We start from the raw sequence: 26,327 nt of genomic DNA, 5'->3' as shown, positions 1-26,327 counted from the left end.
ACACTTACATCACATGACTAAGTGATGCAATAATGGATGATCCATTACTGTGAATCACAAATTATGGTTGCTAACACTAATGATCAGAGAAAAAACAGCAACTGCAGAAAACGGATACTCTATGCCATATCCGTCAGACACTATAATCAGTATTGTTTTTAACTATATTTTTTGTACTACCATATGGATTTGTACTTTCCCCCCAATGTTTGTCATTACCAAAGACTGGGACTTTTTTTTTTAAAAAAACAGAATCTCGCTCTGTTGCCCAGGCTACAGTGTAGTAGTACATCATCATATCTCACTGCAACCTTAAACTCCTGGGCTTAAGAATCCTCCTGCTTCAGCCTCCTGAGTAACTAGAACTATAGGCATATGCCACCATACCTGGCTAATTTTTTTTATTTTTTGTAGAGACAGGGTCTTATATGTTGCCCAGGCTGGTCTCAAACTCCTGTCCCAAACAATTTTTCTGCCTCAGCCTCCCAAGTGCTAGGATTACAGGCATGAGTCCATGCCCAGCCAAGACTGAGACTTTTTATATTTCATGAAGGGGTTTCCCACAATGGTTCACCCTCTGGAAAACTCTGATATAAAGTAGAGTAGGCTCTTGAAAACAAAGCAAAGATTTTCTGGGTGGAGTAGAAATTGGGAAAGCTCTGAAGATTTTTGCCTGAAGGAGTATATGACTTGGTACATACCAGTATGCATGACTTGATAACATGAGAGCTGGAGAAAGTAATCTCACAGGTTTAGTGGAATTAATTGGGGTACGCATAGGAAAGTAGGAAAGACTGACTTGGAGGCTATTAAGTTATTGTGTGTATGAAGTAAAGAAGATTGAGACTCCCCTGAATAACAATAAGAATAGTAGGAAAGAATGGTGATAAATTTTGAAATAAATGGCAAAACTTGTCTTGCTCACCTGATAGGGGAAATGAAGGAGATGTTTAAGACAACTTCAAGTTTTCAAGACTGAGCAATTAGGGAAATAATGACATCACTGACAGAGACAGTGAAATTAAGAAGTTGATTCAATTTGTGTAGGCAAATGAGGTTAGTTTAGAAGATGCCAACTTTAAAGCATAAGTAAGATACATGGTTGCTATTCAAATATACTGGGACAGGAGCTCATTAATGAGGATAGTACAAAGCTGAGTGAACACTCTGTGGCACCAATACTAATTCCGTATGGAGTCATTGTATTATGACCCAAAAGGAGAACTATTTGCCACTTGAACAGAAGCAAAACAAACCCAACTTCTAAAAGTTTGAAGGAATAATAGAGAAAAAAGCAATGGAGTGATGATTATTTTTGCCCTGTTTACCTCTTAGATCTTGGAAAGAAGCTACCCTTCTCCAGTTAATGACTGTGCTCTAGAGAAACTTACCAGTCTGCCTAATGAAGAAACTACTTACTATTCACTCTTTTTCATCACTATTTTTCCAGATATGCTAGTTTTTAAATATGCTTAGAGAACCCATACCATCTGATATAAATAGGCTTGAGAGCCCATGTGTAATTCAGGAAATTTTATTGCTTTATGAAGAAAGACCACATTCTACCACAGATTTGGCTCCAATTAAATCTTTATTAAAGAAAAAGAAGAACATTTTAAAAATTGAAATAAGACTTCTTATGAAGAATCAAAGATATTTTGAAGGAGTAATCAAAAAAAAGACCATCATTTAAAAAAATATAATAGATGGCCAGGCACAGTGGCTCATGCCTGTAATCTTAGCACTCTGGGAGGCCAAGGCAGGAGGATAGCTTGAGGTCAGGAGTTAAAGACCAGCCTGAGCAAGAGCGAGACCCCGTCTTTACTAAAAATAGAAAAAATTAGGGGCGTGGTGGTGCACGCCTATAATCCCAGCTGCTCTGGAGGCTGAGACAGGAGGATAGTGTGAGCCCAGGAGTTTGAGGTTGCTGTGAGCTAGGCTGATGCCATGGCACTCTAGCCCACACAACAGAGCAAGACTCTGTCTCAAATACATACACACACACACACACACACACACACACACATATATGCATACACATATATGTATATATAAAATCAATGATTTGAATAAGAATGATCAGGGACAAAAATCTAAATAATGATTTGGAACAGCAAAGGGAAGAATACTAAGCAAAAACAAGGAAATGGAGTGAAATCACAAGAGTCAAAGAAAACCTAATGTGCAGAAAATAGGAGTAGGTATAGGAGCAAAAGAAATAGATGTGGGAGAAATCATATTTAAAGAAATAATAGAAGAAAACTCACTTGAAGAAAACCGCAAGTTATCAAAATGAAAGTCTGTAGCAATAACTGAGTAGAATAAATTATTTAAATTACATATTTGCTTATATAAATGTATATTTATATGCTAAATGTATAGGTAAAACATGTATGCTAATGGTAAAGAGAAAATGTTATACTTTTATAAAATTTATTATAAATTTATATAAAACTGATTATTTACAGAGGAAGGAGCATCATACTGGCATGAAATTTCTCACCTACAATACTGGGAAGCAGGACAGTGCAACTATGTTTATAAATCTTAGAGGAAAAGACTACAATCTAAGGACTGTATATCTAGCCAAAATGTCATTTATAGGGGAGGGCAAAACAAAGACTTCTGTTTTTTAACAAATGAGGCTAGGAAAGTACCTATTTAACCTTTCTGGGGGAAATTACTTGAAGAAGTATTATAGGCAAAAGAAAATTAAAAGAGATATCCAAAAAGGGAAAGATGTTGTATATGAATCAGTGGAAGGTAGCATATCTTAAAATGTATAGATAAGTCTGGCCAAGTGCAATGGCTCATGCTTATAATCCTAGCACTTAGGGAGGCCAAGGCAGGAGAACTGCTTGAGGCTGGGAGTTCAGGATGAGCCTGGGCAACATAGCAAGACCTAATTTAAAAAATACCTGGATGTGGTGGCATGAGCCTATAGTCCTAGGTACTTAGAAGGCTGAGGCAGAAGTATCACTTGAGCCCAGGAGTTCAAGATTTCAGTGAGCTATGATTGTGCCACAGCACTACAGCCTGGGTGACAGAGTGAGACCCTGTCTCCAAAAAAATAAATAAAAATAAATTATTCCACATGAACTATAGGAGTATGAGGTGTGGGTAGGGAGGTTAAAAAAATCTTATTTTTACTTTTCAAGTTTTTTCTTTATTAGACGTACCAATTATGAGATGATATGGAACTGGAATTATTGTCTTGAATATGAGATTCAGTAAAGCCAAGTTGATTATTTCAGTTAAAAAAATAGATTTTGCTATTCATAGGGATATGCATACTGGGTAAACCTAGATTAAATAAATCATATCTATGTGATATAATTACATATCACATGATTTATAAAAATTTACTTTTGAACAATTATTAGAAATTTTTTTTAATTTTTACTTAATTTTTAACTATATTCTTCAAAAATAATGAGAGCTCATATATGATATGCTGAGGATACAAAAAAAGAAAAGAGATTTGCCATATTTGGACAAGATAAATGTACCAAAAAATGCAGATAAAATTAGATGAATGCTGTAATAGATATATACACAAGGTGACTTGAAGCATAGGGAAAAGATACGACAGACTTAACTATGAGGATGTTTATAAGTCTGCCAGTGAGCAAGGTGGGAAAGGCATACTGAATAGTGAGCGCGTATGTTGTAGTTGAGAAAATGCAAGTGTTTATCCCAGTAATTAAGCTATCCAGTGAAATTCTTAAATTGAAATTGGTGTGCAAATGAGATATCTCAAGTACCGCCTGTTCAAAGTGTCTCTGAATACTTGAGTCGTACTTCAGGTTAGGACTAGGAATTTTTAAATTTCAAAAACAGGCAGCATTTAGAAGAATTGTGTCCTGCAATCATATGTTCACTACATACTGGCATTAGTTTTTTGCAGAAGAGAGAGGATATAAATTTCCTGGCTTATTTTTAAACAGCAATGAGCTTAGGAACTGTGGCTTCAGAATAGGTTTCACTCTGCCTTCCCTGTTTAGTTGACTTTGGATATAATGAGAAAAGGGCAGATCTTTAGCTTCGATAGTAGCCATGGCTAATAAGATGTGGTGGGTTTGTTAGGTGTAACTACAACCTGTTTCTTTTCATAGTGAAGAGAAATGCGTGATCAGCTGCTATAGTGCTTGTGTACTTTTGAAATATTCCTGCCTAGAGAGAAGGGAGAGGAGGGCTGCCCAATGTCAGGGTGGAAGATATTTGTTCTCACTACTACTGTACTGAGAAATTAGGTCTTTTCTTAGAATTGAGAAATCACAGAATAATTCTATGGCCTAATAGAGATTTTCAAACATAAAAGCTAACATTTTGTTCCTCTATTTACACATTTTGTTAGCTTCCATATATCAGGGGATTCCCTGTAAATTACAGAATCTTAAATATTACAAATTCTCATGGGAGGTTGGTTTCACAGAGATGGATAATCTTTTCTTTTTTGATAATGTGTTTTTTCTCGTTTCATCATTATATAAATGTTGAAATTCCTTTTTTAGGAGGCATAATTAAACAGAATGTGGTGAGAGAATTTTCTAGCTAATATTTTTTATATTAGGCATCCATAATACCCAAGTGGCAACCGAAATAATACTGCTTTAGAAAGTTTGTTCATTTTTTTATTACAACCTTTTTTTTTGGTGAAATGATTTATTTACATGTTATTAACATTTCTGTCCCTGTTAGTTGTCCTTATGCCTAACTGAGGCATTCAGAACTGATAATCATTAGGCTTTTCTATTTAATGCTAGAAGAACAAGCTGCTTGTGATGACCCAACAGAGACAGGAGGAAGGTTTGTGAAAGGGGTGTATTCATCCAGCTCTAATCCTTGTTTTCAGAAAGGCAGTGTCTTTAAGTGTTCTCTAATTAGTGAATAGATATGGTTGTAAATTCTTGTAGACACCTCTTTTGTAGGATAGAGATAGTTTGCCTGGCTTGCTTAAATCTTTGTTTTACATTTCTCTCAAGTGAAATTTTAATATGAACATTTAAAATAGAAAATAGTAAAAGTAATTTTAAAACATGTAATCATTACTATTTTATATTGTGATCCATTGTGATCTTTTAACACCATCATGATTAGAAACTTGATTATGTATTATAAAATCATGTCTGCAAAATAGAATGTTTTTGTTTTTTGTTTTCTCGAATGCTTGTTTGCTTTGCTGATCTCTTTATGTACATGAAATGTTTACTGCTATGAAATAAATTCTTTTTGGGTTTGGTAAAATTGCTTCTACCAGTCACTTAGGAAATATAAGCTAAGGAACAAGACACTGATATTTAGTCATACCAAGAGGAAATATATTGCTTCACTGAACTGAATATAAAACATGATCAGTGAAAACACCTGGAAATCAGAAAGAACAGATTTTAGTTATGCTTCTCTTTTTCAAAGAACTTAAGTGCTTAGCTATTATTGTTAGTACTAGAGAAGTAAGTTGGCAGTGACATTTGAAATATGATAAATAAAAGCCTACAGAATGTCTGCTTCTACTTTTAGCACTTGTCTGATTCCTTCTCCAGAAATTGCATCATGGAAACTGCCATAGAGTTAATGCGATTCTAGCATATCAACCTTTCTTGACTTACATGTATTCTCCATTACTTTGTAATGATAAAGAAATAGTTATTGAAACTGCCAAAGTTATTGAAAGAGAGGGATAGAAGCTTTTTGCCTTTATCACCTGTTATTAATTGGAGATAATTACTGCATAGCAGCTGGCTGTTGGTTTTAGGGAGCATCAATTGTTCTTCTTACCCAGCTGTTAACTAATAAGGATAGTCAACACATCTGTTTCAACAGCTGGTAATTAACAAAAGCCTAATTGCTGCAACTCTTTTAACATCCAATCTGTGAAAAAGAAGGGATGTAGAAGAATATTATTTACTTTGTGCTTTGCACTTTCTGAGACCAGTTTCTCTTTTTTCTCTCTCTCCACTTTTTTTTCTTACTTTGAACACCACTGCCTTTGTATGAAGCATTGAATGGCAGGAGAACACAATATGGTAATCCAGAGCTTAACTTTTTTAGATCTTTGTTGGTGTTTCTTATTGCAACATTTCTTTGCTAACTTGCAAGATAAAATGGATCAAAAGCATTTTGAGTAGTTCCATACAGCAGTTAAAATCCACAGCAGTGTGCCCTAGGCTGTGTTACTGTTGTCTGAAGCATCCAGAAGGAAACAGGGAATTCTTTTTTCTTATGCTTTTCACATGCTTACGCACAACTCCCAAATAATTTCCACATTCATATACAGAATTTTTTTTTAAATTACTGCACATGTTGATTAACATAAATGAAGTCAAGTTTAACAAGCCCTCTTCCTTTGGTTAAACAGTATTTTAATTGTCATCTTTTAAAAACTTTAGTTTGCTTATTTTAATGCTTATATGTCAACTTAAAGTATTTAAGAAAACTTTCAGTGTATTTGTGAAATCTTGCTTGGTCTGGTTTTTTAAAAATTGTAATTTGGTTTTTCTAAAAAGTTGCCTTTAATTCAGATAACTTTCATTATTTCTTGTTGATTTTTGTAATAAATAAATAGGAAATGTACAGGCTTGGACTTAGACACCCAAATAAAACTATTTCACAAATGAGAAACTTATAAATTAATATTTCTTTTGTTTGAATACGTTCAGTACTCTTATTTAATCGTGAACTGTTTCAGTAAAAAATATCTTTCATATAGTCTTGGTTATAAAGTTTTATATTTATGCTTTTTACAATTATATTTTTTGCCAGTTATATATCAAAGTGTATATGTCAAAAAATCTGCTTGTCTCCTAGCTAAAATATTTTCACATAAAATATATTCGATTAAAATGTTTCCCTTTCTTTAAGAATTTCTTTTTCACTGATCATGGCTGATTTTTTGAATAGCTATTTCCATGGTTTTTCACATCTTGTTTAAGCCTATATATATTTATATAAACTTTTTGATGAATGAAAAATGTATTTGTATTAATTGGATATCACATAATCATATTGATTTTCCTTTCAATACATTCATAAAATTTTAGAGTAATGTTATGGTTAATTTGCTAGATGATGATCATGCTTATTTAGTATTAATATCTGAAAAGTCCTTAGCTAAAATGATAGTCAAGTTCACTTGATTATATTCGCTTCACTAACTTTTCAGTTGGCAATATTTCTACTCAGGCAGTTCTTTAACTGATGCCGAAAGGTATAGAAGAAATTCTACCCAAGTGCTTGCCATGGACTGAATTGCAGATTGCATAATTTCAAAATTTTTTGCTGGCAAGGCAAGTTTAGTTCAGCAGGTGTTCAGGTGATGAAGTGTACTATAGATGTAGTGAAAAAACATACACAATCCTGAACAAATAAACAAAATACTGCTGGCTAAAATTCTAACTAAATAGAAGGGCACTGGCATGTAGAGAAATGTTTACAACTCAAGTGTAAAGGAGGGGAATATTGTCATTTTGGGAAATGTTTGCTTCTTGAGTTTAAATAAGAATTTAATTTTCTCTGTGTGCTCATGTTCTTAGGTAGTACCAGAGAGCTTAATGAAAGGAATGTATCGTGCCATGAGAAAGCAGAGTGGACTTTTTTAAGTAACCCACATTCCAGCTGATGCTTTAAGTGTTTCCTTGTGTATAATTTTTTTTCATGAGCAAATGTCCTCAAGAACAGTTGGCATGGTAGATTGAAATTCAATAATTTAATAGATACTCTCTGCATACTATAAATTCTACATGATTAATCTGTTTTCTAGACTATAAAAGAGGCAAATCTCATTAAATTGTGAATAAATCATTAGTAAAGCAAGTAAGATAGTCAGTGATTTTGTATACATTAGTAAGAATGACTTTCAGAGGTGGAGTCAAGAAATCTCAGTATTTAAGTAAAGTGTCTACCTGGCATCTAACTATCAACAAATTGAAGGCCATAGTAGTATCTTTTGAGATATGTTCATTCAACTTAAAAGATACAAGAATACAAGGAAAAGGTAAACCCTCCACAGTCTGAATTAATGCACAAAGAAATGGTTCAAATAAAAGATTTTAAATTACTAATGGCTTAAAAAGTAAATTGTATCAGACACTAAAAATAAAAATACGAAGATTTTAGAATAAAAGACAGTGAATGAGTCAGGTGCAGTGGCTCATGTCTGTAATCCCAGTACTTTGGGAGACCAAGGCAGGAGCAGGATCACTTGAAGCCAGGCATTCAAAGACCAGCCTGGGAAACATAGCAAGACCCTGTCTCTACAAAAAAATGAGAAAAATTAGCCAGGCATGGTGGCTCGTGCCTGTAGTTCCAGCTACTCAGGAGGCTGAGGGAGGAGGATCACTTGATCCCAGGAGTTTGAGGGTATGGCGAGCTATGATTGTACCACTGCACTCCAGCCTGAGTGGCAGAGCAAGACCCTGTCTCAGATATTAATAAATAACAGTGAGTGGAAATGAGCTAAAAATTGAAGTAAATAGTGTCACCTCTGGAGTTAGCACAATAGGATATAGTGGCATGTTTGAAGTTGGAAAAGAGATTGGCAAAGTAGTTAATATGCAGACTTCATGATTGTTTACTGTACTGGTAATCAGTTTTGTGTTCTATTTCTGGTTCTGCTATTAACCTCTATTTATAACCTTAAAAAATGAGAGGGTTTAAGTAAATCATTTCCTAATAAGTGGTTTTCCTACCCCATGGATTTTTTTCCTAAAGTATTTGCATTGTTAAAGGCAGTTGTGAGTAATGTTTCAATATCTACTTTTGAACATTTTATCAATTATATAATTACTTACATAAACCTTTTAAAAAGTGAGACTATGAGGCCAGGCGCGGTGGCTCATGCCTGTAATCCTAGCACTCTGGGAGGCCGAGGCGGGTAGATCACTCGAGGTCAGGAGTTCGAGACCAGCCTGAGCAAGGGCGAAACCCCGTCTCCACTAAAAATAGAAAGAAATTATCTGGCCAATTAAAAATATATATAGAAAAAATTAGCCAGGCATGGTGGCGCATGCCTGTAGTCCCAGCTACTCGGGAGGCTGAGGCAGTAGGATCGCTTGAGCCCAGGAGTTTGAGGTTGCTGTGAGCTAGGCTGACGCCACGGCACTCACTCTAGCCCGGGCAACAGAGAGAGACTCTGTCTCAAAAAAAATAAATAAATAAAATAAAATAAAATAATACAAAAAAAAAGTGAGCCTATGAAAACCTCTAACTATATGTTAAAGTTAGAATATGTGACAGTTATTGGAGATCAGAAGCTTATGACACATCTCACTCAACTGAACCACACGAGCTGCTGTAGTGATTCTATAATCAAACTGATTTAAACAGGCATTATTTAAATAATTCTTATGTCATGTTTAATGTAAAACTTAAGGGACCACTGTTTAAGGACAAGAAGAATGTCACACAATTTAATACAGAGCTAATAAATGATAATATTGGAAAATTACCTCATACTGCTATTGATCATATGATCAAAATTCTTTTTTTTTATTTCAGAATATTATGGAAGTACGAACATTTTGGTTACATATAATGCCTTTGCCTCACCCAAGCCAGGGCTACAAGCTTGCCCTTCCCCCGTACAGTATGCACCACATCCATCAGTTGTGAGTTTACTCACCCTCACCACCCCCCTCCCATCTGACTGGCACTCAGTGAATATTACTTCCATGTGAGCACCTTAGTGTTGCTCAGTTAGTACCAATTTGATGGCAAGGACTTGTGGTGCTTGTTTTTCTATTCTTGTGATATCTCACTTCAAAGGATGGGCTCAAGCTCTATCCAGGATAATATTAGAGGTACTAGTTCACCATTGTTTTTTGTAGTTGAGTAGTATTCTATGGTATACATATGCCACATTTTATTAATCCACTCATGTATTGATGGACACTTGGATTGTTTCCACATCTTTGCAATTGTGGATTGTGCTGCCATAAACATTCGAGTGCAGATGTCTTTATTATAGAATGTCTTTTTCCTTTGGGTAGATGCCTAGTAGTGGGATTGCTGGATCAAATGGTATTTCTATTTTTAACTCTTTGAGATATCTCCAAATTACTTTCCACAGGGGTTATACTAATTTGCAGTCCCACCAGCAGTGTAAGAGTGTTCCTGTCTCTCCACATCCACACCAGCATTTGTTGTTTTGGAACTTTTTGATAAACGCCATTGTCACTGGAGTTAGGTGATACCTCATTGTGGTTTTGATTTGCATTTCCCTAATGATTAGAGATGTTGAGCATTTTTTTATGTTTGCTGGCCATTATTCTGTCTTCTTTTGAAAGGTTTCGGTTCATGTCCTTTGCCCACTTTTTGATGGGGTTGTTTGATTTTTTCTTGTTAATTTTCTTAAGTTCTATATAGATTCTTGTTATCAGCCCTTTATAGGACATGTAGCTTGCAAATATTTTCTCCCATTCTGTAGGTTGTCTATTCCCTCTAATGATAGTTTCCTTGGCTGTGCAGATTTTAATTTGATCAGGACCCATTTATTTATTTTTGTTGCTGCTGTGGTTGCTTTTGGGGTCTTCTTCACAAATTCTTTGCCTAAGCTGATGTCTGTAAGAATTTTCCCAGCATTTTCTTCTAGAATTCTTAAGGTTTCACACCTTAGGTTTAAGTCTGTTATACATCATGAGTTGATTTTTGTGAGAGGTGGGAATTCAGTTTTAATCTATTGCATGTGGTTATCCAGTTCTCTCAGCACCATGATCAAAATTCTTATATAACTAATCTTTATATCACCCAAGACCTCCAAAAAACAATGTTAAAAGAGAAAAAATATTGTTAGGATAATTGTACCCCAAATTTTACTTTAATTTTCATATATTGTGATTTTAGACCCCACATCAGGTTATTTTCAGAGAAGGTTTTGCAAATCTCAATCTGAAATCTTTGCTTGTATCTTTTTTATTTTAAAAACGTCAGGAAAATTCTTTAAATAAATTAATCTATAAAAATTCTAAACATCAAATTATAAGCAGTTTGGTCTGTTTTTGATGTTGCGATATGTGTTAAATTTCAATACAGACTTTTGCTTCCTGCAGTGTGGCAGGCAGATATTGTAGGGACCCTTCTGGTATTAAACTGCTAGATCTTGAATGAAACAATTTCATCCAGGCTAGCACTGCTAGCCTCACAAAAAATAGACGAAATCTCCAAAGATTTGACTTTACCAAAAAATGAGAGTTGAACCAGAGGCAACCCCTTACCCAGTAATAAGCAAACAGAAGAGCCACAGACTCACTAAGGGCAAACATATATAGAAATACTTTGGATCTTCAGTTGGGATCCCAATCCTTAGGCAGCAGCTAGTCTAGTTAGGTGAACCAGAAACTCCTGCATTAATCCAGGCTTCTTGAACTTTGTCTAGGAATTGTCTCCCCTGGCTCTCTAGCCTTGAAACAGACAAAAGCCCCTCCTGTTGGAGGAAGGCATCCCCAATGTAGTCTAACAGGACTGCCACAGATTATTATCAGGAAAAGACAAATACACAATTAAAGATCAATCAAGCCATGAGGAAGAAAACCATCATGAACGACAGTCAACAGACATGACAAAAGCAAGTAATAAGTTCAGGTAAAGAATATAAATATCTATGTATGAAACATTTAAATAAATAGAGTGTGAATCACAACCATGAATCCGCAAGAGTTTTCTGGGAAACACCAGGAAAATCTGAAAAAGAACCACTTGCAAGTTTTTTAAGGAAGACAAAAACATTATATAGTAAAATACTCAAGGAGAGGTTGAATATTTTTAGCTATCCTTTTGAAAGATATTTTATTATATTTCTTTTCTACCAGGTTCTTAACCTTCTTAAGAAGTTAAAAAGTAAAATCCTAGGAGAGCTATATTATTTGAACAATTGTCTAATTAGATACATCTTCAAATAATATATCTGATTAGACAATTATAGATTTTTTTTAATTTCAAAACATCACAAGGATACAAATGTTTTTGGTTACATGGATTGTTTTTGTAATGCTTGAGTCACAGCTATAAATGTGTCCATCACCCAAATATTGTTCATTGTCCCCATTAGGTAGGTTTTTGCCCATATCCTCCTCCCTGCCCCCCACCACTTGATTTCCACTGAGTTTTACTTCCCTCTATGCACATGTGCTCATGGGTTAGTTCCAATTTAATAGTGAGTACATGTGGTGTTTGTTTTTCCATTCTTTAGATACTTCACTTAGGAAAATGGTCTCCAGTTCTATCCAAATTGTTACAAAAGGCATTAATTCATCATTTTTTATGGCCATTGTATACACATACCACATTTTGTTAATCTATTCATGAATTGATGGGCACTTGGGTTGATTCCACATCTTTGCAATTGTGAATTGTTCTGGAATAAAGATTCAAATGCAGGTGTCAACTTCTTTTCCTTTGAGTAGATACTCAGTAGTGGGGTTGTTGGATTGAATGGTAGACCTACTTTTAGTTCTTTGAGGAATCTCCTGTTTTATGAGAGGTTGTACTAATTTGTAGTCCCACCAACAATGTATAAGTGTTCCTTTCTCTCAACACCCATGCTAGCATCTGTTGTTTTGGGACTTTTTAATAAAAGCCATTCTAACTAGGGGTAAGGTGATATGTCATTGTGATTTTAATTTTCATTTCCCTGATGATTAGTGACATTGAGCATTTTTTCATGTTTATTGACCATTTGTCTATCTTCTTTTAAAAAGCTTCTTTTCATGTCTTTTGCCCACTTTTTAATGTTTTTTTTGTTTTTCTTGCTGATTTGTTTGAGTTTTTTGTAGATTCTGGATATCAGCCCTTTATTGGATATATAGGTTACAGATATTTTGTCCCATTCTGTAGATTGTCTTTTTGCTCTGTTGATTATTTCCTAAGCTGAGCAGAAGCTTTTAATTCAATCAAGTCCCATTTATTTATTTTTGTTGTTTCTGTAATTGCCATTGGGGTCTTAGTCATAAATTCTTTGCATTGGCTGATGTCTAGATGAGTTTTACCTACATTTCCTTCCAGAATTCTTAGGGTTTCATGCCTTACATTTAAGTCTTTTATCCATCTTAAATTAATTTTTGTGAGTGGTGAGAGATATGGATCTGGTTTAATTCTTCTACGTGAGGCTATCCAATTTTCCCACCGCTATTTATTGACTAGGGCTTCTTTTCTCCAGTGTGTATTGTTGTCTGCTTTGTCAAAGATCAGTTGGCTGTATGTGGATGGTTTTATAGATATTTTTTTTTATTTCAGCTTATTATGGGGGTACAAAAGTTCAGGTTAGGTATATTGCCCTTGTCCCCCTATAGATATTTTTAATAGTGTGGCACAGTCTTATGTATTTATGGTTACTCTGTAAAATAATTCTGTTAAAATAGACTTATTAACTATTAAAGTATTAAAATAATTAATATACATATTAAATTACACCGTATTGAAATATGATCTTATATGGTAAAATAAGCAGTATTTTCTGGACACTTGTATCCTATAATAGTTCCAACTTCCCTTCCAACAGCTGTGAAACCTTGGAAAATTTCCAGCTATTGTCCTGACCATGTTGTATTAGCAACAATTTCCTCATCTATAACAATAGGAGACTATATTACCTCTAAGATCCTTTCCAAGTCTAAAATACTTGGTTGTGTGATTTAATTTGTACAATATGCTTCTTTATTTAGTAAATATCATACATAAGATCAAATACCTCTGTTCTATGATAAAAACCAATTTCCGTTAATGATCTTGGAGTTACCAAAGGAAAGCTTAACTGTATCAAACCGTAACTATTAAAAACACATTTAAACCGAACATAACAAGACTTTAAAGAGAGATAATAGTGGTTTCTCCACAATACCCATAACAATTAGTGTTCAATGATGTGAATAGTGTAGTCTTTTCTTTGTTATTCTAAGTTACTGGATAAAACTGTAAGGAAACAATATAGTCATTTCTAATACAGTACAGTACAAATGATTGTCTCATTTAGATGACATTGCTCAATATTGATATTAAGTATATAGTGGGATATTTAACTATAAGACTAACCTAACATTAGTTAACTAACCTTTTTTTTCAATCAGTTAAGGTATAGTAGGATACTAAAGATGTAAAACACACTGATTGTCATGCAACCTTCCGTTATTGTCAGTAATTTTGTTATCAAATGATGATTTGATTTCATTGTTTGTCCTGCATTTATATGTATTAATATGTATAATTTTATTTATATGATGATATTTCATATATATATCCTCCACAATGTTACACAGTGGCATAAAGGGAGATTATGTATTTTGGATCAAGCAGGCCTAAGTTTGTATTTAAGTTCTATCAGTCACTATCTCTGTTATATTTATAAGTTACTTAAGCTCCATCAACCTCAGTTTTATCATCTGTAAAATAGGGATGAAAGGAACTACCTCATGGCTTGGGTGTGAGACTACAGTAATGTATTTCAAGCACATGGTACAATGCCCAACCCATAGTAGGCATTCAACAACTAGCATTGGTATTGTAGTAAAGCATAAATGCTTTAAAGTTATATCATTATAGGCAGCAAGTCTAGCAGGTTTTTTAAATGAAGTGTATAACTGTATATATATAAAGCTGCAGTCCTCAACCCCTGGGCTGCAGACCAGTACCAGGCTGTGGCCTGTTAGGCGCTGGACGGCACAGCAGGAGGTGAGCAGTGGGCAAGTGAGCTAAAATTCATCTTTATTTACAGCCACTCCCCATCTCTCGCGTCAGCACATAAGCTCCACCTCCTGTCAGATCAGCAGCAGCATTAGATTCTCATAGGAGCGCTAACCCTCCTGTAAACTGCGCGTGCAGTGGGTCTAGGTTGCGCATTGCTTATGAGAATCTAATGCCTGATGATCTGAAGTGGAGCTGAGGTGGTGATGCTAGTGCTGTGGAGGAGCTGCAAATACAGATAATCATTAGCAGAGAGGTTTGACTGCACAATAAATGTAATACACTTGGATCATCCTGAAACCATCCCCTTCAACCCCACCCCCATCCGTGGAAAAATTGTCTTCCATGAAACTGGTCCCTGGTGCTGAAAAGGTTGGGGACCACTGATATATAGTATATAAATATACACTGACTAGAGGACCCAGAAGTTTCACTCCTAGGTATTTATCTAAGAGAAATGAAGGTATAGTTCCACAAAATGATATATACATGGGTATTTATAGCAGTTTTATTATAATAATAAATGGCATAAACTGAAAATAAGCCAAATGTCCATCAACTGGTGAGTGAACATACAGACTATAGTACTGGATGTACCTATGCAATGGAATACTAGTCAGTGATATAAAAGAATGAAGTACTGACACGTGGAGTAATATGGATGAATCTCAAAAGTATATGTTTAAATGAAAGAAGCCAGACTCAAAAGACTGCATACTGTTTGATTCCATTTCATTTATATGACATTGTAGGAAAGGCACAACTATAGGGACAAAGATCACATTAGTGATTGCCAGGGGATGGGTGTAAAAGGAAGGCATTGAATATAGTGTTGCACATTTTGGGTTAATGGGAATATTCTATATCTTGATTGTGATGGTTGTTACATGACTATATAAATTTGTCAAAATTTACAAGACTGTGTACTAAAAAATGGGTGAGTTTTTACTTTGTGTATATTATAACTTACTAAGCCTGACTTTAAAAATCCACATGTAGGCTGGGCACAGTGGCTCATAGCTATAATCCCAGTACTTTGGAAGGCCAAGGTGGGAGGATTGCTTGAGGCCTGGAGTTTGAGACCAGCCTGGGCAACATAGCGAGATCGTGTTTCTACAAAAGAGTAAAAAATTATGAATAGCAAGTTGTGGTGGAATACACTTGTAGTCCTAGCTGTTCAGGAGGCTGAGGTGGGAGGATCACTGGAGCCTAGAAGTTTGAGGCTGCAGTGGTCTATGATCATGCCACTGCACTTCAGCCTAAGTGACCTTGTCTTTAGAGTAAGACCTTGTCTCTAAAAAGAAAAAAAAAAAAAGCTGTGTGTATACTTATATGATATTGCATGTATGTTTTATTTTGATAAAATTTACTAAAAATATGACTGTAAGCAGAAAAAGTGTCATATCTGTGTAAAATATTTACCTAAAATCCTCATTCATTATAGGGTTTGTTCAAAAAAATTTAATCCAACATGAGACAGAAAAAAAGAGGAGCAAAGGAAAGGATGCTTAACATAAAACATGAAGTAATATGGAAAAATAAGCCCAAATATATCTATAATCATAGCATATGTGTAAGAAGATAAATATTGTGAGTTGATACATCTGTCAATATGAATAAATGTGAAAAGTATAACACTGACCGAAAAGGCAATTATCTGTGAAATATGTAGAGTATCACTTATATAAAGTTAAAAAACCTGTAAACAGTAACATATATTATCTATGAATACATAACTATATGATAAAAGTATAAAATACTATTGAAAATTGTGAACCCAAATTCATGGAAGTGTTTTGCTTTGGGGCTGGGAAGAAAGGAAATGTGGTGAGTGTGATATGAGGGATGGGATGGGAGATTTTTTTAAAATAGCAATTTTTTAAAAAATTAAAGCAAGATTTGTAAGTATGTATAAAATGCTGTCAATTTTGTAGATAAATGTATTTATTTTCAAATATATATATGCTTGTATATATGTGGAATATCTCTGGAAGGATATGTAACAAGCAGGCAACTGGTAATCTCAGGAGAAGGGATTTGTAGTAATGAGGGCTAGAGGTGGGAGGTTTACTTTACATTGTATATTCTCTTATACTGAGTTTTGTTTTATTTTATTTAAAAATATTTTTTTAGAGACAGAGTCTCACAGGAATGGGCCTACACTGGTCAGGAATTGTCAGTTTGTTTTAATGCATGCATTTATGTCTGTATATGCATAAATGAATGTATGTCGTTTTTACTAAAGTAATTGCCAGAAATATGAGAATATGTGATTCCAGGAAAAAATATCTTGCTTGCTAATTTCCATAATGTTTTTGATATAAAATTTATTTTTGATCTGTAATATGATAGTATTTTATGATGTTAATAATGAATCTAGGAAATACAATAGAAGTAAACAGCACATTTAAATTAGTTAAGTGTTTTTATACTGCATGTAACAGATAGCCAACTCAAACTACCCTAAGTCCCACTCATCCTCCAAAAAGGATTTATCTACCCTGGATGTCCAAGAAATGGATATGGATCTGTCTTCCAGCATATGTGGATCAAGTAGTACAAATGATGTTATCAGGATTTAGTTTTCTTCTGGGGTTGGTGGGATAGAGTACTCTGATTGGACAACCTGGATCTTATACCTGAGGTGATAAGGGATAAAGTTTATCCTAGCCACAAGGATTAACAGTATTACTGTGGCATAAGGTAAAGGTTTTTCCCCAAAAAAACTAAAAGTTGGCCAGATAAGCATATATCTGATAAAGTAAGGAGGTTGTAAAACGGGAAAGTTTATAATAGCTTTAAACATTGTCACTACGGCCTGTACAGAAAATTAGACATTGGGGATTGAGAAATTGAATGAATTGTTAGGAGGCAACACCAAATCTTTATAGCCAACTAATTGTAGGAGGAGAAAGTGAAATGTTCAATATTACCTGAAGCATGGGAATTTAAGTAAAGTTCTTATAATTCCATTTTCATTACAAAAGTTTCTAGGCAAAAACTTCATTTTGGTATTTTCCTACAAGAATATTATATTTTTTATTTGGTTGATTTTGGTTTTGGTTTTGGTTTTCTTCAGAGGTTCCAGGTAAAAAAACCTTCAAAATTATCATCTTATTTTAGCATTTGCATGTATTTAGCATTGGCACATATTTATTTAGCAAATTCTCTATTACTTGTCTAACATTTGATATTCCTTAAGTAATGCAATGGGATTTCTGAAGTTTGTTAAGCTGAATGTGATATGTCCTTTTTTATGTGATTCGTTTTGACTGGCTATTAGTCACAGTGGATATCTGTGTCTTCAGAGTTACCATTTCAGTCATATTTTACGGTATATTGGAAATTGGAAAAGCTGTTATTAATAATTATTGACATTAAGAATTAACCATCTATTTTTATTTTAAATTCTTTTTCCTAGTTTTTGAGAATGTTTCAGCTATAACTATAGAATATGGCATATTAAAGCAAGCATTCAAACATCTTAAATTTAATTGCAAAGTAACTCTTTAGTAGAATTTCCTAGCCCAAGTAGAGAACAAATTAATATCTTAGTACAAATTTGTATGCAAAGATCCAAACCACTGCATGTTTTTATAATTCTCTATTATTAAAATAGAAAAGTAGCATTGTATAATGTTCACTTTTATTACACTAATTAATTTTCCTATAATCAGGATTTCATGATTTTTCTTATGACTTCATTCTTATACAAGAAAATAATTCCAGTGAAATCATATGAGTTCAGCAAAATTCTGAACCTCTGCCTACGAGATTTCAATTTTTAATTATTGGCATTGGTTTAGTTTGTGAGGTTTATGACAACAGTTTCCTCTGCATTATCTATCAAACACCATTTAAAGTGAAAGAACCTTTTCATGCAAATTAAACTTTGAATAAACGATATTAAAACCTGACTTACCAGTACCATATGTTAAAAGTTATGTTGAGAACTCTTTTTGGTGATGCTTAAAATCCAGTGGGAATAATGGTGGAAAGGTGGCAAATTCTTTTTAAATTACTACTTTAAACCCTATTGAAAAAATTAATTGCCCATGCTTTAAAACTCAAATATTATAGCCTAGGAGGAACATCATTCCTATAATAAAATACCTCTAGGATTCAGGGTTGCTGCCATTCTCCCTTTGGGGATTTTTTTTTTTCCCCTTTCAGAAAAGGAACTGAAAAGGTTAAATCATATCTGTAAGAATCAGGTTATAGTCCAGTGTACTTTTTTTTCACATTAAATATCAAAGATGGCTTGACAACATATTTAGAATTTTCTGAGTTTTACTATTTATAAAGTTAAAAGAAAATCTAGTGTGAGCAGGTAGTGGAGACACATTAAATTTGCATGTGAAACACCCATTGTGCTTATCTCTACTCTAGATATTGCACTGAACCCATGTTCCACATTCTGAATTCTGTGTATAAAGTTAAACATTGCAGAAGGGCATATATCTGATGATACAGATAAATAGGGATGAAGTTTAGTATTGAAAAAAGTTTCTAAATTTAATATGTTTGTGTGTTTAATATTTATGTTTAATATATTTAGGCTATTTGTGAGAAATTATGAGACACTACTAAAAATATTCATAAGTTTTTTAACTACCTCAAATTTAAAACGCCTATTCATAGTGTAGTATTTACATACAATAGTATTTTAACATATGAAAACTAATATTAAATTTCTTTAAATATTAATTACTTACAGGCAAAGTTGTTATCTATGCAACAAGCCAGAGAAACTGCAATTCAACAGTACAAAAAACTGGAAGAAGAAATCCAAACACTTCGAGTTTATTACAGGTAAAATTCTTTTTAGCCTGGGGTTAAGTAAATATTTTCAGTTTGGGAAAAATTTCTGTGTGATTTTACAATAGTGAATGAGGAAATACCTCAATGAAATTAAACATTATGCATTTAAAGCATTTTTGTAGTTTTAAAATGATTTAGGCATAAAATGTTTCTTATTCTACCTCTTTTCCTTTCTACATTTGGTAAAGCTGAAATTTACACTCCCATCATAATTATAAAATTTACCGAGCTCATTACCAGTTATCTAAATGGAGCTTGGTTAGCTGTTGAACTATTTGCCCATCTAAACGCCACCTCTAAAATGTATTTTTAAAATAGTTCATGACTAGCAGTAATAACAACCTTTCACCTGTTATAATATGATATGAGTAGTTCCTAAAGGAATGTCACTAAAGGATTTTTAACACACTATGTTCCGGGAGTAGTTTTGAAATGAATTCAATAGGTGGGTATTTTTTAATGAAAAGAAATAGAATAGAAGATGTCAGAGTGCATCTCCTGTAGTAAGGGTAAATATTTTTTTGTCACACTTTTATTTTAGTTTTGTCTTGTTTATGTGAGAAAGAGAGAAGATTATGTATTGGGTTATATGTAAAACATTTTCACAGTGGATCATGGTACAAAAAAGTTTGAAAAACATTCACTGCTGAACAATGCCATGTATATTCTTTGATTACTAAGTTTATAAAAACCTCAAGTCTCTGAAATATAAGAATTCACTAACTGGGGCTATAGGTTATTGAAAGATTTTTTTTTTAATTTGGACTTTGCAGAATAATGTTAAAATGCATAAAATACAATTAAATCAAAATCAGCTGTAATGAAATACAATTATGAAAATATTATGTAATGATATATTACTATATGTGTGTATCATTATTAATTCATTAAATAACTAGATCTAGCAGTAGGTCTATTAACAACTATAATTTTAAACTAGTGATGACTATAAATGGCATTTTTGTGATACCTGCGGATGCTGAAATGTGAGATGAAAATAGCAGTGGTTTTTCTATGGGTGAAAACTCTCAAGAACCACTAGTATGACTGTATTTGTTTCTTATGTTGATAATTGTAAGAAACACTGTACTTCCATGAAAATTAGTAAAAATAAAGATATTATATAATTTTTTCCCATCCCCAGGTTAAGAACTCCTGCTTTGGAGCAGTGTCACTGACATCTGCATTAATTGGTTATTGTTATGGGTTGAATTGTATCCCCCAAAAAGTTATGGTGAAGTCGTAACCTCCAGTATCTCAGAATGTGCCCTTATTTATTGGGATCTTTACAGAAGCAATCAAGTTAAAAATGAGGTCATTAGGGTGGGTTCTAATCCTGTATGACTAGTGTCTGTATAAAAAGGGGAAATCTGGACACAGAGACAGACATACATAGAGGGAAGATGGTGTGAAGACACACAGGGAGAAGATGCCCATGTGACTGGAGTGATGCATCCATAAGCCAAGGGACGTCAAGGGTTGCCAGCAAACACCAGATGCTAGAAGAGGCAAGGCAGGACTTTCCTTTATAGCTGTTGGAAAGAGTATAGCCCAGCTAACACCTGATTTTGGACTTCTAGCCTCCAGAATTGTGCAGCATTAAATATCTGTTGTTTTGGGCCAGGCACAGTGGCTCACACTTGTATTCCTAGCACTCTGGGAGGCCAAGGCAGGAAGATCGCTTGAGGTCAGGAGTTTGAGACCAGCCTGAGGAAGAGCGAGGCCCTGTCTCTACTAAAAATAGAAAAAATTAGCCAGTCAACTAAAAATAGAAACAAAAAATTAGCCGAGCATGGTGGCTCGCACCTGTAGTCCCAGCTACTCAGGAGGCTGAGGCAGGAGGATCACTTGAGCCTAGGAGTTTGAGATTGCTGTGAGCTAGGCTGATGCCACAGCACTCGTGGCTCACGCATGTAATCCCAGCACTTTAGGAGGCCAAGGCAGGAGGATCACTTGAGTCCAGGAGTTTGGGACCTGAGCAACATAGTAAGACCCTGTCTCTATAAAAATTTTAAAAATTAGCTGAGTGTGGTGGCACATACCTATAGTCCTAGCTCCTTGGGAGGCTGAGGTGGGAGGATCCCTTGAGCCCAGGAGTTTGAGGTTACAGTAAGCTATTGATTTACACCACTGCACTGCAGCCTGGGTGACAGAGCAAGACCCTGTCTCTTAAAAAAAAAAAAGTGACTTTGGAGGAGCATCAAAAAGTATGATATCACTGAAGCCAAGAAAGATTTCCAGAAAGACAAAAAAATTATCAAATGTTGCTAAGTGGTTAAGTAAGATAAGGATTGAAAGTGTCCTTCATGTTTGAAATTTGGTGGTCATTAGTGACTCCCACAAAAGTAGTTTCAATAGAGTATTACATGTAGAATCTACTTTTCTGTAAATTGAAGAGTAATTAAAAAGTAAAGAAGCGTAGCAATTCAGTATCTGCTGAAGAGTCCGCCTTGAACATGAAGATGTCCAAATTGTGATCACAGACAGCACAGGCAGGAGTGAAGGAGTTAAGAATAGCTGTAAGTGTAAATAAATTTGAGGCCATGATGTGTTCCTTTTTTTTTTTCTATAAAGTAGGGGTCAATGTGGATTTCTGAATGTGAGAGGGCAGGAGGCTTTGGAAGGAATTACAGAGTAGCTACTGAAGAAAATGGGAAAGAGAAAGGAATAATGGCGAGAAAAAGAAGAAAGTCAAGCCATCCTAAGAACTTAGCTGGGCATAGGTGTTATAAATTTGTGTGAGTTCTTGTTTGCACAGTAGTATAATTTAACACATTCAGCGGGCCTTGTATAGCAGTACAGAAGACAAAGGATTGCAATGATTCAACATTACAAATTTGTAAGACAAAAATGATGGAGGGGAAAGAGATGGAGGGTACTAGTAAATGAGCCGTTGAAATGACGAATGGTAGTCTAAGCTAAATAGGTCAGGAAATAAAGTTGAAGGGACATGTAAACTGAAAGAAAAAGGACAAATCAAGAAACCATAGCTCTTGAGGAGACCATAGAGTAAATGTAGTGGAAATAAGCAAATCAAGAGCTGAAAGCATAGGAGGATATAGTCAGAAAGTAGAATGTTGCTATTTAGTATTCAGAAAATGAAGCACTCAGTTCTAAGCAGTGACAATATTTGCCATTGCCTTAGAATTGGATGGTTAAAATTAGAAGAGGTGAGGGTTACTAGATATGAAGGAATCAAAGTCTTACAAAACCAAAATATTGAATATCCATTTAGATATTGTTCTTAAAACTACTGACATGTTGGGATGCTCACGGTGAGTGCTATAATAGAAAATGACCTAAAAGTAGATAAGTAAAACCTACATATTGAAATAAATAGTACCATATAGCTAGATGTATCAAAAGAAGAAACCTGTACATGTGTGGTGCATGGAAGAATGTGTGGTATTCACTCAAGAAAAATCTAAGGGAAGTTGCATCCTCCAGGGAGGTCCACATTTCTGTCAAAAAACAAAAAGGTACAGAGAACTTCCCTGCATTGCTGATGGGAATGTAAAATGATGTAGCCACTATAGAAGATAATTTGGTAGTTCCTCAAAAGTCAAACATGGAATTGTCATATGATCCAGCAATTCCACTCCTAGGTATATGCCCAAAAGAATTGAAAGCAAGGACTCAAACAGACACTTGTGCAGCAGTGTTCATAACAGCATTGTTCACATTAGCCAAAAGGTGGAAACAACCCAAGTGTCTGTCAACAAAGGAATGAATAGACAAAATATATATACATAAAATGGAATATTATTCAGCCTTCACATGGAATGAAATTCTGATACATGCTACAGCATGATTGAACCATAAAAACAGTATGCTAAGTGAAATAAGCCAGACAAAGAAGAAAAATATCATATGATTCCCTTCATATGAGGTACCTAGAATAGGGAAATTCATAGAGGAAGAAAGTAGAATAGAGGTTACCAGCAGTTGGGGCAAGGAGAATAGGGAGTTAGCAAGGGTGAGGGGAAGGGGAGAATGGGGAGTTGTGTAATGGATACAGAGTTTCTGTTTGAGATGATGAAAAAGTTCTGGAAATGAGTATTGGTGACAGTTGCACAATATTATGAATGTACTTACTGGCTCTGAATTGTACTTTTAAAAAATGGTTAAAATGGTAAATTTTATGTTGTTATTTTACCATAATTTTTTTAAGGTTTAGAAAACATTCTGTGAGGATATACAGAAATTTATTTTAAATTGAATAAAGATGACTGGGATGCACAATTCTAGGAAGGGAGAGGAAATTACTAAAAACAGCCAAGCTTAAATTTTCTGGAGGGTCAGATTCTGATTTAATGAAAGTAAACGATATTTCTTATACACCTGAATAAATGTTGCTTACAAACCCATATGTGAAACACAAGTAATTCATAGAGATAGTAGATTTTTCCTCTGTTTCCTGTGTCACAGAAGAAACAAAAAAGTTCCATTTTCATGTGAAAGAAACTAAGACTAGTTCTTTAATTTTCAGATAGATTAGATAGAATTCATAGACAATGGATTATGTTTAGCAAGCTTAAGAAAAAAATATACTTTCAGCTATTCAAGTCAGTTTTACATTTACTTATACATATATATACACACATGTATATTGTCATATTAAAGAAAGTTATTTACCAATAATTAAGGTAATAAAAATATAGGATTAGAACAGTTAGTTGGAGCCAGGAACAAGTCAATATGCAGCTTGCACGTATTCTATGAAGCAGCAAAAGAGAAAACCTCAAGTCTGACTCTGAGCTTTCCAATAGCCAAAGCAGAGAAGGATGAGCAACTATTAGTTGTAGTGGCATATTGAAATATGCTGATGACTTTCATTCTACCTTGCCTTTAATTTTACCAGTTAGTGATATTCACCTTATTTTTTTAAAATTATTTTCCAGTAATCATTTTCTGTTGCTGGTTTAGTATAAGAGCTACTATTGCTATAAACATTCCTTTTCCTTGTATGGAGTTAAGGAATATGGAAATATGAATATATATTTTTCCAAGTTCTTTGTTTTTTTCCGTTGAGTTTTAGAAGACTTTGAGTGCTAAGAAAAGGAAATGTTCTTTGTGTCTTTTGACAAAAGTTAGAAGCAGAGGCCAGTGAGGTGGGTGGGTAGGGATACTAAGTTTACCACTGTAATAGATAGCTCTTTCTCATTAAAGCAGAAGAGATAGCAGAAGAGAAATAGCAATATGAGGCTTTAAAATAAATTTCATTTGTTACAACCGTGCTATTAATAAACTATTTAGTACCTGCTTATTGCTGAGCCAAATGCTAAATCTATTTGCAACAGCTTCATTAGTCTAAATTTAACAGTTTCATCAAGAAAGAATCTTAAACTTGTAGGGATTAGATCTGTATTTAATAATGATTTTTTTTTCCTGTTGTTGTAAACCTGTAGTGCTGCATTCCTAAGTTTGGGAGGCATAATAATAACAAACTCTTTTCTAATGGAGGGAATGCCTAAATTTCAACATTGGCTAATTTTATAATGCTTCCTTGTATTTCCTTTTGCTTAAAGAAAGTATAAATTAAAGTGTTTAGACAAGAATTAGATCCTATTGTTTGGTGCCAGTAGAATAGGATTTATTATACTTATAATCAACAGCAGTTAATATGTTTTAAATTTTTATTATATTTTGTGTCATTCCATGTGTGAATTTGTAATGCCATTCAGAACATGGTAAATTTCACATTTTAGAACAAAAATACTGAATAGTATGCTACACATTTTAAGGTAGTATGTTTCCTATTATGGTACCAGTATTTTTTTTTTGAATAATTAAATAGCATATTTACAGTTATTATGATAGACAAGTTCCAACCTTTCCTAGGTTTCAGTTTCTTTAATTTTGATACAAGAATCTTTTAGTAGTTCTAACATTTTATGAAATTTGTTAACCCTTCATACGAGGTAAATTAAGCTTTTATTTAGTAATGTTTAGTTTTTATTTAGTAATGTTTAATAAAAAGTATTTTTATGCCATTAAGTGGTACCTATTTTCAAGGCCTTTTTAATTAATTTACAATAATAAAGGCTTCACCTATATTGTTCAAGTCTATATATATTTTTTGGTGGCTCTGGAATGCAAAAGAAAAAGAAAATTAAAACAAAGTTTAAAAACAAAACAAAAAATTTAAAGTGTACATTTTCCATATGTCCAGTGATTTGAAATATATTTATTAAGCTTTCTTCCCTTTATTTAGCTTCTGACTGTTGGTTTTTTTACCTGTAAACAGAGATAATATCTGACCTGCTTATTATGAAAATCAATGGGATAATATATTTGAATGTTTTCTGAAAACTGTAAAGCACTATGTAGAGGAAATATATTAATAGGGTTACTTATAAAATTACTTTAAATTTTTTGCTTTATTGAGACATAAGACAATTAAATTAGTACAGTCTATTGCTACAGAAATAATTTAAATCTTCTATGACTTTGTATCCAGAAGGACATTTTTTGCATTATCAGTTTTCATTATTTTCTATGCCTTACTCTGCACAGCAACTTATATGAATAAGACTAAATTTCAACATTTATAGCTCTCAACTGCTGTTTATTTTATAAAATGACTTAACCTTTTAAGAGCATTTACAAAATATTTTGTCATTTAATAGTCGTGCCTATAAAGGAGCCCAAGTTAGTATTACAATGGGTTTACCAATTATAGGTCCTGGGATTTGGCATTTATAAACATTATTTCTATTAGCTTGAGAAAAATATAATTTTATATTTTGTTAGATAAAAACGTGTAATATTTCCCCTGGTCTTGGCACTTAATAATTGCCATTCTTATAGTTCCACACATGCCGGTTGAGTGCTAA

General features: G+C 33.9%; 1 protein-coding gene across 4 annotated transcripts in view; it reads left to right on the top strand.

Annotated features, from left to right (window-relative positions):
- The window catches only part of MIPOL1 (mirror-image polydactyly 1), a 274,962-nt gene that overhangs the window by 161,028 nt on the left and 87,607 nt on the right, over positions 1-26,327 (top strand). For all 4 annotated transcript variants that reach the window (XM_045568308.1, XM_045568299.1, XM_045568325.1 and 1 more), the window contains one exon: positions 19,388-19,482. In XM_045568308.1, coding sequence (XP_045424264.1) covers positions 19,388-19,482 — 95 coding nt within the window. The remainder of the gene's footprint in view (positions 1-19,387; positions 19,483-26,327) is intronic.

The sequence above is a fragment of the Lemur catta genome, chromosome 1 (genome assembly GCF_020740605.2).
Source record: "Lemur catta isolate mLemCat1 chromosome 1, mLemCat1.pri, whole genome shotgun sequence".
Classification (NCBI taxonomy): Eukaryota; Metazoa; Chordata; class Mammalia; order Primates; family Lemuridae; genus Lemur; species Lemur catta.
This window is presented reverse-complemented; position numbering and strand designations above follow the sequence as displayed.